The sequence below is a fragment of the Mobula hypostoma genome, chromosome 11, assembly GCF_963921235.1.
Source record: "Mobula hypostoma chromosome 11, sMobHyp1.1, whole genome shotgun sequence".
In the NCBI taxonomy this organism is placed as follows: Eukaryota; Metazoa; Chordata; class Chondrichthyes; order Myliobatiformes; family Myliobatidae; genus Mobula; species Mobula hypostoma.
In genome coordinates, this window is record NC_086107.1 from 112,760,664 (window position 1) to 112,776,877 (window position 16,214).

At 43.7% G+C, this 16,214-nt stretch overlaps 1 protein-coding gene across 2 annotated transcripts in view; it reads left to right on the forward strand.

Moving 5' to 3' along the window:
* fuz (fuzzy planar cell polarity protein) overlaps nt 1-11,606 on the forward strand; it is a 62,440-nt gene extending 50,834 nt beyond the window's left edge. For both annotated transcript variants that reach the window (XM_063062920.1, XM_063062921.1), the window contains 3 exons: nt 62-163; nt 7,686-8,065; nt 11,471-11,606. In XM_063062920.1, the coding sequence (XP_062918990.1) occupies nt 62-163; nt 7,686-7,885 (302 nt within the window). In that variant the 3' untranslated portion in view covers nt 7,886-8,065; nt 11,471-11,606. The remainder of the gene's footprint in view (nt 1-61; nt 164-7,685; nt 8,066-11,470) is intronic.
* The last annotated feature ends 4,608 nt before the right edge of the window (nt 11,607-16,214 follow it).

Sequence of the window (16,214 nt, forward strand, 5' to 3'; positions counted from 1 at the left end):
TTTAATTATAATGTGTCAAGAAAGGCATTAATTGCAATTTATTTTAATGAAAATATTACAGAAGCAATACTTCCTCCTGAGAGACGTAGATCAGTTCTGCGACAGTTTTACACCCTGGCTGTCTCGGCATACTTCCCAGCAGATACAACTGAAGACAAGCCTGGTAGGTGAATATAACTTAAATGCATGGCCAATTATAAAAGTAGACCTGTTTTCTACTGACCCCTCCAGTGAGTTCCGTTGATTAAGTGTCAGTGGGCAGTTTCACATTTGAAATATAGTACTGTGCAAAAGTCTTAGGTACTTGTATAGCTGGGGTGCCTAAGACATCTGCACAGTAGTATTGTAATTTTATGTATTGCACTGTACTGATGCTGCTGCAAAAAAAACAAATTTTATGACGTGATGATAAATCTGATTCTGATAAGGGTCTGTATTGTGGACTGAAAGTGGGAAGGGGCAGGGAGAGGAGAATCATGGATGGGGAGAGGGGAGAGTATGGGTTCTGTTGTGGACTGAGAGTGGGAAAGGAGCAGGAAGAAGGGAATCATGGTTGTGAAGAGGGAAGAGAGTGGGAAGCACCAGCGAGACATTCTGTAATGCTCAATGAACTGATTGTTTGGAATCTAATGAACTTGCCTGGTGTGAGTCTGTATACTATTCCTCCCCTGCCCGCACTCCCCCACCCCCACCGTCCCTGGCACTCCTTCTCCGCCGCCTATCCCACACCCCTCCTACGGCGCTCCACCCTCACCATTCCCAATATCCATTGATCTCACCAGATCTACAAATTCACACTCTGCTCCACGTTGACAGATACAGTACTGTGCAAAAGTCCTAGGCACCCTCGCTATATATATGTGCCTAAGACTTTTGCACAGTGCTGTAGATTGGGAGGAATCCCCTTCCAGCCTACACAGAAACCATCATTGGTCAGGAATTGTCCAGCGCAAGCTGGGAATCAAACTCAAAACTTCTGAGGCTGCACGTTAGAAATGATCACGGGGTAGATCTAGGACTGCAGATGCAGAAATAGGGGGCAAAAAAACAGACTGCTAGAGGAACCTGGTGAGTTGGAGGGAACTGGCCAGTTGATGTTTCGGGTCAGACACTTTATATCGGCTGAAAGCCAGTTAAAGTGTTGAGCCATTTAAAGGGGTGAGGGGAAGATGCGGAGCTAAGGTGGTAAGTGAAAGGCAGATGGGGGGTGGGGGAGAGGATTTTATTTATATATATATGTAGGACAAGGGGAGCAGGTCACCTGAAATTGGAGAACTCAGAGTTGATGCCATCAGGTTGCAGACTACCCAGTCAGACATTGAGGTGCTATTCCTCTAGAGCAGGGGGTTCCCAAGCTTTTTTATGCCATGGACCTCTACCATAAACCGAAGGGTCTGTGGACCCCTGCTCTAGATTCAGTGATGCTCCAGTTCGTGTGGTATGCTTGAAAATGGATCCATGACTTTTATACTTTTCCCCTTGCCACTTGGACCGTTCTTTGACATTCCCACTTTGCCCCTTACTGTTTTACCATTCATAGCTGCTAAACTCAGGATGTTCCTCCTGCATAAAAAATACTTGTAAAAGTACTCACTGGTTGATTATCTGAGTATCAAGTATCCCACACACAAACAGGCAGGTCCCCGTACTGTATGAGCCTCCCCCTCGTCCCATCCATTGGCTTATCTGTTATATTCCTTTCTTTCTCATGTTAATCTAGCTCAGGGATTCCCATCCTTTTTTATGCCATGGACCAATACCATCAAGCAAAGAGTTTGTGGACTCCAGGTTGGGAACCCCTATTCTAGCTTTGCTTATATTGATGCTAACCTCAGTTATTGTGTTAAGAGTGTGAGGACGGCATTCTCGTCACTCTGTGAGTAAGATATTTTTGCTCTTTGAATATAATTTGTGATTATATGATTTGCAAGAACGAAGTGCTGAAAATATTTATCAGACCAGCCAGAGATTGTGGAGGGAGAAACAGAATTAATATTTCTGGTGAAAAGTCATTGGCCTGAAATGTTAACTCTTGTCGCCTCTCTACTGAAGTTTCCTGACCAGTTGACTAATTCAAGTATTTTGTACCTCTAACTTCACGTGTATGGAAACCATAGAAAGAAACCATAGAACACTACAGCATAGAAACAGGCCTTTTGGCCTTTCTTGGCTGTGCCGAACCATTTTCTGCCTAGTCCCACTGACCTGCACACGGACCATATCCCTCCATACACCTCCCATCCATGTATCTGTCCAATTTATTCTTAAATGTTACAAAAGAACCCGTATTTACCACCTCATCTAGCAGCTCATTCCATACTCCCACCACTCTCTGTGTGAAGAAGCCCCCCGCTAATTTTCCCTTTAAACTTTTCCCCCCTCACCCTTAACCCATGTCCTCTGGTTTTTTTTCTCCCCTTGCCTCAGTGGAAAAAGCCTTCTTGCATTCACTCTATCTATACCTATCATAATTTTATATACGTCTATCAAATCTCTCCTCATTCTTCTACGCTCCAGGGAATAAAGTCCTAACCTATTCAACCTTTCTCCGTAACTGAGTTTCTCAAGTCCTGGCAACATCCTTGTAAACCTTCTCTGCACTCTTTCAACCTTATTTATATCCTTCCTGTAATTTGGTGACCAAAACTGAACACAATACTCCAGATTCGGCCTCACCAATGCCTTATACAACCTCATCATAACATTCCAGCTCTTATACTCAATACTTTGATTTATAAAGGCCAATGTACCAAAATTTCTCTTTACGACCCTATCTACTTGTGACGCCACTTTTAGGGAATTTTGTATCTGTATTCCCAGATCCCTCTGTTCTACTGCACTCCTCAGTGCCTTACCATTAACCCTGTATGTTCTACCTTGGTTTGTCCTTCCAACGTGCAATACCTCACATTTGTCTGTATTAAACTCCATCTGCCATTTTTCAGCCCATTTTTCCAGCTGGTCCAAGTCCCTCTGCAGGCTCTGAAAACCTTCCTCACTGTCTACTACACCTCCAATCTTTGTATCATCAGCAAATTTGCTGATCCAATTTACCACATTATCATCCAGATCATTGATATAGATGACAAATAACAATGGACCCAGCACTGATCCCTGTGGCACACCACTAGTCACAGGCCTCCACTCAGAGAAGCAATTCTCTACCACCACTCTTTGGCTTCTTCCATTGAGCCAATGTCTAATCCAATTTACCACCTCTCCATGTATACCTAGCGACTGAATTTTCCTAACTAACCTCCCATGCGGGACCTTGTCAAAGGCCTTACTGAAATCCATGTAGACAATATCCACTGCCTTCCCTTCATCCACTTTCCTGGTAACCTCCTCGAAAAACTCCAATAGATTGGTCAAACATGACCTACCACGCACAAAGCCATGTTGACTCTCCCTAATAAGTCCCTGTCTATCCAAATGCTTGTAGATTCTGTCTCTTAGTACTCCCTCCAATAACTTACCTACTACTGACGTTAAACTTACCGGCCTATAATTTCCCGGATTACTTTTCGATCCTTTTTTAAACAACGGAACAACATGAGCCACTCCAATCCTCCGGCACCTCACCCGTAGACAGCGACATTTTAAATATTTCTGCCAGGGTCCCCGCAATTTCAACACTAGTCTCCTTCAAGGTCCGAGGGAACACTCTGTCAGGTCCCGGGGATTTATCCACTTTAATTTTCCTCAAGACAGCAAGCACCTCCTCCTTTTCAATCTGTACAGTTTCCATGATCTCACTACTTGATTCCCTCAATTCCATAGATTTCATGCCAGTTTCCTTAGTAAATACAGACGCAAAAAACCTATTTAAGATCTCCCCCATTTCCTTTGGTTCCACACATAGCCGACCACTCTGATCTTCAAGAGGACCAAATTTATCCCTTACAATCCTTTTGCTCTTAATATACCTGGGAAGAGAGAGTGAGGCTGACGCTACGCAACTCTCCCTCACTTAAATCCAAATCACGCGCTAGTCTCGACACCATCATTATGGTGTCGAGGTCCTCATCGACGTCAACGATGGACGAACAACAATATACCTGTAAAAGCTCTTTGGATTATCCTTCACTTTGACTGCCAAGGCAACCTCATGTCTTCTTTTAGCCCTCCTGATTTTTTTCTTAAGTATTTCCTGCACTTCTTATACTCCTCAAGCACCTGATTTACTCCCTGTTTCCTATACATTTCATACAACTCCCTCTTCTTTATCAGAGTTGCAATATCCCTTGAGAACCAAGGTTCCTTATTCCTATTCAATTTGCCTTTAATCCTGACAGGAACATACAAACTCTGCACTCTCAAAATGTCTCCTTTGAAGGCTTCCCACCTACCAATCACATCTTTGCCAGAGAACAACCTGTCCCAATCCACGCTTTTTAGATCCTTTCTCATTTCTTCAAATTTGGCCTTCTTCCAGTTCAGAACCTCAACCCTAGGACCAGATCTATCCTCGTCCATGATCAAATTGAAACTAATGGTGTTATGATCACTGGAACCAAAGTGCTCCCCTACACAGACTTCTGTCACTTGTCCTAACTCGTTTCCTAACAGGAGATCCAATATTGCATCCCCACTAGTTGGTCCCTCTATATATTGATTTAGAAAACTTTCCTGAACACATTTTACAAACTCTAAACCATCTAGACCCCTAACAGTATGGGAGTCCCAATCAATGTATGGAAAATTAAAATCCCCCACCACCACAACTTTATGTTTCCTGCAGTTGCCTGCTATCTCTCTGCAGATTCGCTCTTCCAAGTCTCGTTGACTATTGGGTGGTCTGTAATACAATCCCACTAATGTGGCCATACCTTTCCTGTCTCTCAGCTCCACCCATGAGGACTCAGTAGACAAGCCCTCTAATCTGTCCTGCCTGAGCACTGCTGTAATATTTTCCCTAACAAGCAATGCTACTCCCCCACCTTTCATTCCTCTGCCTCGATCACATCTGAAACATCGGAACCCTGGAATATTAAGCTGCCAGTCCTGCCCCTCCTGTAGCCAAGTTTCACTAATTGCTATAACGTCATAATTCCACGTGTCAATCCACACCCTCAACTCATCTGCCTTCCCCGCAATACTCCTAGCATTGAAATATATACACCTCAGAAGATTTTTACCACCACTCACAACCTTTCTATCAGCGGATTTGCTTGAACTTTTAACATCATTTATTTTCACCCCAGCCACACCGTCAGCTCTGGCACTCTGGTTCCCATCCCCCTGCAAATCTAGTTTAAAGCCTCCCCAATAGCACCAATAAACCTCCCTGAAAGGATATTGGTCCCCCTGTAGTTCAAGTGTAACCTGTCTCTCTTGTACAGGTCCCACCTGCCCCAGAAGAGGTCTCAATGATCCTGAAATCTGAAACCCTGCCCCCTACACCAGTTACTCAGCCACTCGTTCATCCTCCAGAGCATCCTATTCCTACCCTCACTGGCACCTAGCACAGGTAGCAATCCTGAGATTACCACCCTCGAGCTCCTGCTTTTCAACTTCCTACCAAGCTCTCTATACTCACTCTCCAGGACCTCCTCACTCTTCCTTGCTATGTCATTGGTACCGATGTGCACCACGACATCTGGCTGGTCACCCTCCCACTTCAGAATGTCATGCAATCGATCAGAGACATCCTGACCCTGGCACCCGTGAGGCAACAAACCATTCTGGATTCTCTGTCACGACCACAGAACCTCCTATCTGCACCCCTAACTATCGAATCCCCTATCACTACCGCTCTCCTCTTTCTCCCCCCTCCCTTCTGCACTGCAGAGCCAGACTCAGTGCCAGAGATCCGGCTACTGCAGCTAGTCCCAGGTAAGTCATCCCCCCCAACAGTATCCAATGCGGTATACTTGTTGTTGAGGGGAATGGCCACAGGGGAACCCTGCTCTGCCTGCCCTTTCCTCTTCCCTCGCCTGACAGTGACCCAATTACCTGTGCTCTGCTCCTTTGGCGTAACTACCTCCCTGTAACTACTATCCATAATCTCCTCATTCTCCCAAATGATCCGCAGGTCATCCAGCTCCTGCTCCAGTTCCCTAACGCGGTTTGTTAGGAGCTGCAGCTGGATGCACTTCTTGCAGGTGTCGTTGTCAGGGACACCGGAGGGCTCCCTGACTTCCCACATCCTGCAAGAGGAGCATTCCAACATCCGCCTGGCATTCTCTCTACTCTAAACAATCTGAACAAAAAACTTACCGGAACCTACCCTGGCCCCTGCCTGTTCTCGCTGAAGCCTGTTTGAGCCAAAGCCGTCCCACTCTGCTCCCTCTCACTCCGCTGCCCACTCACAACGCTGCCCGATGTATATGGTGGTCTGTTTTTAAACCTTGGCGTGCTACGTCATGCACCTGCGCAGTGCAGACCCTTCTCCCCGAGCAGTATTTTACAAAAACATGACTTTTTCTACCCAATTTCTTCACTCCCTTCTTCTCAGCTGCTTGCTTCAATGGCTCTAGTTTTAGATTCTTTGTAGGTCAAAACAATCTGCAGCATCACTTTGCTCAAATACTTTCATTGTCCTGACGACCTCAAACAATTAAAGACTATAAGACATGGGAACAGTGGTGAGGAAGGTAAACGCAATGTTAGTATTCATTTTGAGAGGACTAGAATATGAAAGCAAGGGTGTACTGTCGAGGCTTTACAAGACATTGGTATGGCCTCACTTGGAGTATTGTGAGCAGTTTTGGGCCCCTTATCCAAGAAAGGATTGGAGAGAGTTCACAGGATGTTCACAAGAATGATTCCGGGTATGAAAGAGTTACCTTATAAGGAGCGTTTGATGACTCTGGGTCTGTACTCACTGGAATTTAGAAGAATGAGGGAGGATCTCATTGAAACTTATTGAATGTTGAACAGCCCAGATAGAGTGAATGTGGAGAGGATGTTCCCTACGACGGGCTAGGATCAGAGAATTGAGAGAGGTCCACTTAGAACAGAGATGAGAAGGAATTTCTTTAGCCAGAGTGTGGTGACTTTGGAATCTGTTGCCACAGGCAGCAGTGGAGACCAAGTCATTTGGTATATTTAAGGCAGAGGTTGATCGATTCTTGATAAGTCGGGTCGTGAAGGGATATGTGGGGGTGGGTGGGTGGAGGCAGGAGATTGGGGTTGAGAGGGAAATGGATCAGCCATGATGTAATGATGGAGCAGACTCGATGGGCCAAATGGCCTAATTTTGCTCCTGTACCTTATGGTTGTATGGTTTAGTTCAGCCCAGTCTGGTGTCTTATCAGCAAGATCCACTCCCCCTGCTCCATTCTTTGACTTCATACTTTTAAGGGTGAAGATCTCCAGCCTCTCTCTTCTGGTATCATCCCTGTGAATCTTTTCAGTACTACACCACTGTACCCACTTCCTTTAATGATTTGGAGACTAGAGCTGTGCTCTACTGCAGTTACAGTCTAATCTAAGTTTACTATGTTTTCAATTCTAGTCCCACCCTCACCCCCCAAAAAAAAACAAACCCTGGTATTATGGTCCTGAATCCAAAGACCTGTTGAAGGGTCTGGGCCCAAAACTTCAGCTCTTTATTCCTTTTCATAGATGCTACCTGACCTGTTGAGCACCTCCACCATTTTGCGAGTGTTATCCTAGTGTTGCACATTTCCTAGATCGTCTCTGAGAAACCACAACCCTTTCCGACTTTCTCTTCACACCAGCTCTCCATGAAGAATTCCACGCCGGGTTCACCCACGCACCATCGGAGTGCTACATCGTCGCTGAGGACCACAAGTGCTACGGTATCCAGACCCAGCAACACCAGCTGTTCCTGACCTTCACGGCAGACACCCCAACCTTTGCTCTGCGGAACATTGCAACCAAAACGCTCAGCCTGCTGACGAAAGAAGTGCCTTTCTGATCTCCCTGAGATGGGGGTGAAGCAGAATGATGCCGGTTTGTAGCTCACTCCACACCTTCCCCCTCAGCAAAGTAGACCACCCACCCGTGTGGCACGGTCGTCGGGGTTGCTGAGCTGGCTCACACGGTCAGTGCTCCGTGTGGAAGAGGAGGATGTTCGCCGGGCCCGGAAGTGGCCACAGTGAGTACTGATCAGTGATGACCATGTTTTAGTCTAACCAGGTGTGCTGTGCTGTTTGGGGTTAGTGACTGTCTAGGAATCTGTGTATGGGGTTATTGTTTGTGTGTGTGTGCACATGGGGTTAGTGACTGTCTAGGGATCTGTGTTTGTATGGGGACATTATTTGTCTAGGGGGTTCATGTGTCTGTCTTTAACACTAATCAATATATACACAAAACCTGAATGTTTTAATCTATTTCAAATTAATTGTAATCTGTGTCACTTTTTTTTTTGGGGCCTGACCTTGCAGAAACGAAATTATCTGAAGCCAAGGCCCAACTATCACGTTTAAACAGCAGAATTCAGTGCTGTTAGTAAACTATAACAATTTGAAGGAGCTGCCATTTGTCACTACCCATCATGTTCTTTCTAGGATAGAAATCTAAATGCTGTCTGTCACTTTCAAGGTTCTGAGGAAATCATCCAGACAATCGGTGTCTTGCCTTGTCAATCTCCTCAGCACAGAAATACACAAAATTCATCATTGTATGTATGAATAGGTTTTGTCTACGCAAGCTTTTTGTAGAGGAACCCATTCACCCCATTTCCCCACTTTCTCCTTCCAAATAATTTTTTCCGTCTTAGTTCATTTCCCATGAATCTTTAGTGAAATGTTGCACTTTATGGTTTTGTTTGCTTGAAGCATGTCAACCAGCTGCATGTAGTTTGGTGTTCTGTAGATGCCGAGAAAACTTAACATGTTTGAATGCCTTCCTGTGATTTTCTCCAGTCCTCCTAGAAATTCTTTGAATTGCCCATCAGTGACGACCTGTTTGATTTGTGTACCAACAAAAAACACCTTCCTTAATCTTGGCATCAGTTATTCTGAATTGAATTATGAATTGAAATAACACATACAGGCAATTTAAAAAAAAGGTGCATGAAAGGGGAATTTCATGGTGATTTTCATGATCGGCAGTCCAAAATCCATAATATACACCAAAGAGTATTCAAGAGTAATCTCTGTTACCTAGTGTATTCACTTATAGTTCTGCATTGGTTCAGTTTTGGGCAAATAAACAAAATCAAATGCTGGGAGAACTCAGCCAGTCAAGCAGTGACTGTCAAAAGAGAAACCTGTTTAATGCTTCCTGTCAAAGGGCCTTCATCAGGACTGCTGTGTCACTGAGTTGTCACAGTATTTCTGCTGTTTCTCCATTGTTCTTTGCCTCGGATAACAGCTTTCATACTGTTGTTCAAAGATCAAGAGCTTTTGCTCTACACCATGATCACATTCACTCCCCTGTGAGTAGTCTGCTCCCTTGTTCACTACCTCCTTGCAATATGTGCAGGGGATGAACGATTAACTAGTTAACAATTATAAACAAGGTCATGCTACTGGGGCTGAACAACGATCCCTCTGTCACTAATTGGCAGAAACCTAGCTGTCCTTCTCAAAAGCCACAAGCTTTTAAAATAGAACATACTTGGATCTAACTATTGAATTTTCAGTAGTACTGGGAATGCAAAAAAAAGGTGCATTACAGATGGGATGTTTTAAATTCTATGCTGCATCCATAATCAATGAGAAACTGATAAAAAAGATTTATTCCCTTAATTTATTTTTTTTTAAACTTAGAGTTGCCTTTTTCTTCTTCTTGTTGAAATGTGTTGGTTAGCTAGTAATGTGGTGGAGGATATTAAATGCAATCCCAGTTCTGCTCCAGTAACTCCCCTGGCCTGTGCCTCACACCGCTCATTGTTCTGAATCAGTCTTCATACATTCTCTGGGTATGAACAATCCAACTGCAGCAAAATAAATGAGCAGAGACAGAGGTCGATCATAATGTCAATGTTTTATCTAAATACTGTTCTTCATTTTACATCTCTTCAGTTAAACATTTGTCATTTAACACTGATGAGGATCACATCTCAGGTGTACATGGCTGCGTACACAACACCCATACGCAATGTTACAAGCCACTCCTCTAAAGCAAGTAATTGCATAGTAACAGAATATTTCACTATGTATTCAGCTGTACTGGTACTCAGGTGATCTCTAGATCAGATGGACCTATCTCCTCTTAATTTTATCCAGCCTTCTCTCCTAAACTACATGACCCTTGAGGTACAGGCACTACTAAACCACCACCGTTACATTTTTTAATTATTTATTGAGATACAGCACAGAATCATCCCCTCAAGCTGCACTGCCCCGCAATCCCCTGATTTAATCCTAGCCTAATCACAGGACAATTTCCAATGACCAATTAACCTACCAACCGTTGTGATTTTGGTCTGTTGGAGGAAAGCTGAGCAGCTGAAGGAAACCCACAGGGAGATCGTACAAACTCCTTACAGGCAGCGGTGGGAAGTGATCGCAGGTCGCTGGTACTGTGAAGTGTTGTACTAACCATTACACTACTCCGCTCTCCCATGTATGGATACTTAAACTGTGGCCACAGTTACAGTAGGAAATGAATTACCTGCTGTCTAAGTCAATGATGCACAGCCCTGGGGGGGAAGAAAGCACTCACTTCTGCCTTCACTCAACATGCATCTTGGATGGGAGGCAGAAACAAATGATGCTGATTGGCTCCATTTTCTACCTGGCCAGTTGCAGAACCTCCTCTTGGTCTGCTGCAAACCCCAGCCCACATTCAATCCAGTCTCTGATAATCATCCCTGTTCCCTGCCCCATCCTGTCCCAAACCCTTGCACCCCCAGCAGCTCTCCCATCTCCAAGTGCACTTTCCTTCCACTAATTCCAGTGCCCTCTTCTCGGTCCATTTTCTCTCTTGTTCAGGCAACCAGTACCCCTCTACAACTGTAGAAAATGTGATAAGGATCAGCATGGGGGTGATGTGGAGTTCGCAGGTTGGCCACAAAATAGTTCATGCCAGCTCATTGTGACGATAATTCCCATTGTAATGCTGCCATGACCACCGTAGCATCCCACCCTACACATCCATCACAATGAGGATTTCACAGGTTTCCTGTCACTGAAATACAGTGCAGGGTATTCTCCAGTCAATGGGTGTGTTGGTTGTTAACACACAATGTTTCACAGTAGGTTTCAAAGTACATGTGAAAAATAAACCGGAACCTTGAATCCACCGCTCCAACATCAACCTTGGCACGCTGTTGACTAGACGGGATATACACATTTGTGTTCTCTCCGAGCGGGCTGATTCCTCAAGGATCATGGAAGGACATCACAATACAATTGAACATCAGGCAAGGTTAAATGCAGCCGGTAACTACCTGGCTTTTCATCGCAATTGTATAATGATTGCAAAAACAAGTACGAGATTGGCTGGAGAAATTAAGAACTTCCCAGGGGTGGATTCTGGGAGTATAATGTATGCAGAACTATGACAAAAGGAGCCTGACTATCCTCATGTGTCTACCGGTTTTCCCTGACAGGATGAAACAGGAAACCCACATTAAAGAATTGTGATGTGCTGTTAATGAGAAATCAGCTCCACTGGTGGCAGAGTCAGAGCTCGAGGGCACAAAGTCAATGACCCAGAGAATGATGCTGATAAACGCTGCCTGATGGTCTGGGGGGTGGATTACTCCTCTAATACCAACTTTCAGAAGAGTCAAATAGATGAGAAAGCAAATATGGACAGTACCCTAATGTTGGTCTGATTTACAGGTAACATGGGAAGCGTGATCCCCTATGATTCTGGATTCATTACTGTTTTTTTTAAACTCTAAAAATAAAATCACTGCTGACCAGTTTCCAAACTGTATTTACTTATTTCAAAAAGTTGTCCACACAGATATCTTCCAAATCATTTTACGTGAAACCACGATCACCATAGGGCAGTTACTGTGGTCCCTAGCAAGTACTAAAGAAGTTAATTTATACACAGAAAGATCCCACCCTACAGCTATAAGGTTAATAATCAGAAACTGTCTTCTGGTGATGCTCTGCTTGTAGGTGGATACTGGGAAAGTTCAGTGAGAACCGTAACTATCAGAACTTTGCGATTGATAGAAAGGGCCACGGTCGAAATAAATCATGGGAGCTTATACCATATCACAAGTAATTTTTGATTGGTGTGTGGGTTGAAGTGTTTTGCTCCCATCTGTACCTGGTAGTGCCTGGGTGAGATGAGAATGTTTATAACAATCAGTGATCTGGAATGCAGAGGAAACTTATCTAAACTCTGACAATTCACAATTTGCACTCACTGCAATCCAGGGCAGGGCTCCCGATCCAAGGACAGAAATTACAAGGGGCAGAATTAGGCAATTTTTCACACCATACTGCCCAGCTTCAATACTTAACCAAAGCTGTCTAGTGAAAAACAGTTTGGGATTGTTTAATTCTACCTTACCCATTCCTGAAAGGAAGTACTCTGAAAAATATAAATAAAACCTTCACTTGTGATTACTGACAATCCTAAACATCAAGGAGAGTTTTTGCTTTTGACATACTCATGGCAGCCAATTGGACACCACAAACAGCATTGTTGTAATTGAGCTAACAATTTAACGATCTTCCCTAGTGAGACAAAATTGGTCCACAACAGGGAGAATCTCCCTGCTTTTCTCAGGGCAAGGTAAAGATCCTCCTTGCATGTGTGCAGACGGGTCACTGATTCAGCAGAAACCAGACAGAGCAAGAGGCTGGGTTACATGCACCCATAACAGAAAAGGCAGTATAGTACAGAAAAAAAGGGGTTTTGCATCCCAACAAAGAGTTCTGCGAGGGAGCTGTGGGTTCAGATTGACTGAACATTGGGTAAATACTTGCTGGGGGGTTGATGTCCTCAGGTTGAATGGTAAAGCTGGCAGAGATGATCCACACAGAAGCTTTGACCAGAACGATGACACATTTAATACCAACTGGAAGCAGGAACATCAGCTTGTTTCCCTAGAAAAGGCACTGAAGCAATGTGGCCACGATCAGTATGGTGTGGTGTGACATACTCCCTATACCCACAGCTCAGTGCCTTGAGGTGATATTTGGTGGAGCTAGAGGGTCAAAGTTTTGACAAAGTTTAAACTGATTTTTGGGGCATGGATGTTGCAGAAGAGGCAAGCTGGGTGATATGGTGAAGGTTCTCCCATCGTTGTTGGAGAATTCTAGCTCCCTTCCACAGTGAAGGGATGGAGATGTGTAGGTGGTACAAGTTATGGTGATGCACTTGGTGTTTCCATTCTCCAAATGTTCTAGCTGATTTGGTGGTAGAGGTCAAACAATTGGAAGCTATTGTTAGAACAGTCTTGTTCATAATGCACCTACAGGGCACCATGGTTGTCAGCAATATTTAAGGTGATGAAAAGTTTGCTAAAATCAGGTGAACTGCTTGGTCTTGGACGTTGTCACTATCAGAGATGGATCAAAGCCCATTTGATCCAAAACCCCGATTATCTCTCCATAGATAGTGCATGAGTGTTTACAGCATTTTGATTTTAATCTCCTAAGTGAGGAACACATCTTTTGATCTGCAAGAAAGAGGCAGTTGTGGGGGGGGGGGGGGTGTAAACTTTGTCCATGGAATATTTCACCCAAGGACCAATAACAAATATACTCTCTACAGGACACAAATTAAAAGGAAGCTGAGTAATAAGGAAGATCAGGGTTTGTGTTAAGGTTATAAGCACCAAGAATTGGATACCACACACAGAATACTCTTATAATAACTACGCCTAATGAGTACCTCAGCTTCAGAACAAAATGTAAATATGCACGTGTGCAATCTCCTACCACGTTGACTGCAAAACTACCAGTATAGCTGCTTACACAGAACAAAGGCCAGAGGCACACGAACAAAATACTATATTGTTGGCCACACAATATTATACACTTATCCTTTGATTAAAGTGCTTCACATCACTAAGTTAATTGCTTTGATACAGAATGAGCCCCATTTGTTACCTGTAAATATGCTGCATTTAAACAAGGCATACTAGTTTATTGTTGCTGAATAGCTTCCCTGCTAGACATCCAATTAGGTGGCTTTTCCATCTCACTGCTCACAGAAGGGAATGCAGCCCTCCCCTCGTACAGATCACCAGAACATGCAGATAATCAAGACTATGCCAAAGAGAATACAAAATATTCATCTACTACCTGTTGAAAATGGTAAAAATGCTTGATCTACATGGGAAGACTGACACCATCACTCACAGGAATCCTGTCTGGTAGGTAGACTACATGGACTATCTTGAGACCTGAAACTTTTCTCATTTCAAATTGTTGTTGAAAACACACAGAAGATTAACAGAAATATTCATTTCTGTAAAATACTCCTGAAGGTGTTGACTGTCCCTGCACTACGCTTTCACAGGTTGCTCTGCCGTACTAGGAATGCTATCAGGCTTTTCCCCACGAGAACTTTACAGTCGCTTGTAGAAAGTGCCGCACAATAATCAGAAGGAGAAGAGATCTGGTTGGTGGGTCTCCTTCCCTGTCCACTGACAAGGTGTCACTGGTCATCAGTCCTACCTGGGCACTTCCTTGCCTTTGCATCTACATCTTGAAAAGTGCCTTTGACCAATTGACACACTGCTTGCAAAGACTCAGAGGGCTAGTTTTACAATCAAGTCACTGCAACAGAAAGAAAACAATTAAAAATAAGAGCAGACGTGTCGGAAATCATGAGCTGCGATAACAAGGTCAACTGACTGGAAGTTCGCCCACTGACAACTGCAATTTGCAAACTGTTTACACTACAACCAACCCCACATGATATTCTGATATGAAAGGCGGATTGTTACATCTATTATCAAGGGTCAAGTGTGATAGTGGAGGACTAAAAATAGATATATTAAAAAAATCTTTCAATGGAAGCATCTCATTTTAAAATGAGCAATAAATTGCATCTCATGTTCACATTTAGAATGGAAACTACCCATGTAAACATCAGTGTAGTTACCCCTGCTTAATAGTAGTTGCTTTCAGTAATGTTTACACAAGTTTGAACATTCATAAGAAATATTAAGGACAATGTATAATACTGAAATGTGCACCAAATTTATTCCCTTTAACCCTGTTTCGCAGGTACTGTCCTAGATCCCAATTCTCTCCCCACCCCGCTTCTTAAACCTGTTGACAAGAGTTAGGGAAAATTCTTCACATATTGAAACTAGCTTGAATGCTAACTATACAACATCCCTCTGACAGACGCGAGTTGAAAGTGCTATTGATGTTAGATTAATATTACTTTATTTTTTATTTAGAGATAGATACTGCACAGTAACAGGCCCTTCTGGCCCAACCAGCCTGTGCTGCCCATTTGACCATTAACCTACTAACCTGTATACTGAATAAACAGAGAACAGGAGGAACACTGTAGTTTTCAGTAACAAGTGGTTTTGCCTCCTCCAGATATCAAGTGTATTGAGGGTAGCTAAGGAAGGTTTAAAATCTGTGTTTTAAAGTTAGTAAAATTATGAAAATGGAGAGTAAAAGAAGCTCTTAAAAACTTACATTTAGAGGGGAAATGGTCAGTGTGATTTCCATCTTCCTATCAGTGATGCTATTAAAGAGTCACTAAACCTAAACACGAGGAAATCTGCAGGTGCTGAAATTTCAAGCAACACACATAAAAGTTGCTGGTGAACGCAGCAGGCCAGGCAGCATCTCTAGGAAGAGGTACAGTCGACGTTTCAGGCCGAGACCCTTTGTCAGGACTAACTCCGGTCTCGGCCCGAAACGTCAACTGTACCTCTTCCTAGAGATGCTGCCTGGCCTGCTGCGTTCACCAGCAACTTTCATGTGAGTGACTAAACCTATCTGGATTTCCTGTAGTGGGCTGGTGTGCATGGAAGAAGTATTTCTTCCTCCATGTTGCTGAGGATACCAAGAGAATAAATTAGGAATTTCAAATTGTGAATTGAGGGAGGGGAAATGGGTAGATCTACTACGATCTCATTAAATCTCTCAAGGGCGCGGAGCTAAAAGGCCAACTCCTGGCCTGAAACTTAGATTTTGGTCTAAAGAAACTAAGCAGATGATTTCCAACATCTGCAGATCTTTTATCTTCCTTTACCGTCTAGCAATTGTAGACCGTATGATATAGGAGCAGAATTGGGCCGTTTGGTCTGACAGGTCTGCTCCCCAATCTTGCTTTGGTGCCAGTGTCTTTCCAGGGGGGGGTCAGTTTGTTTAATGTTGAGTAATTGTCACGGGGCGGGGGGGGGGGGGAAG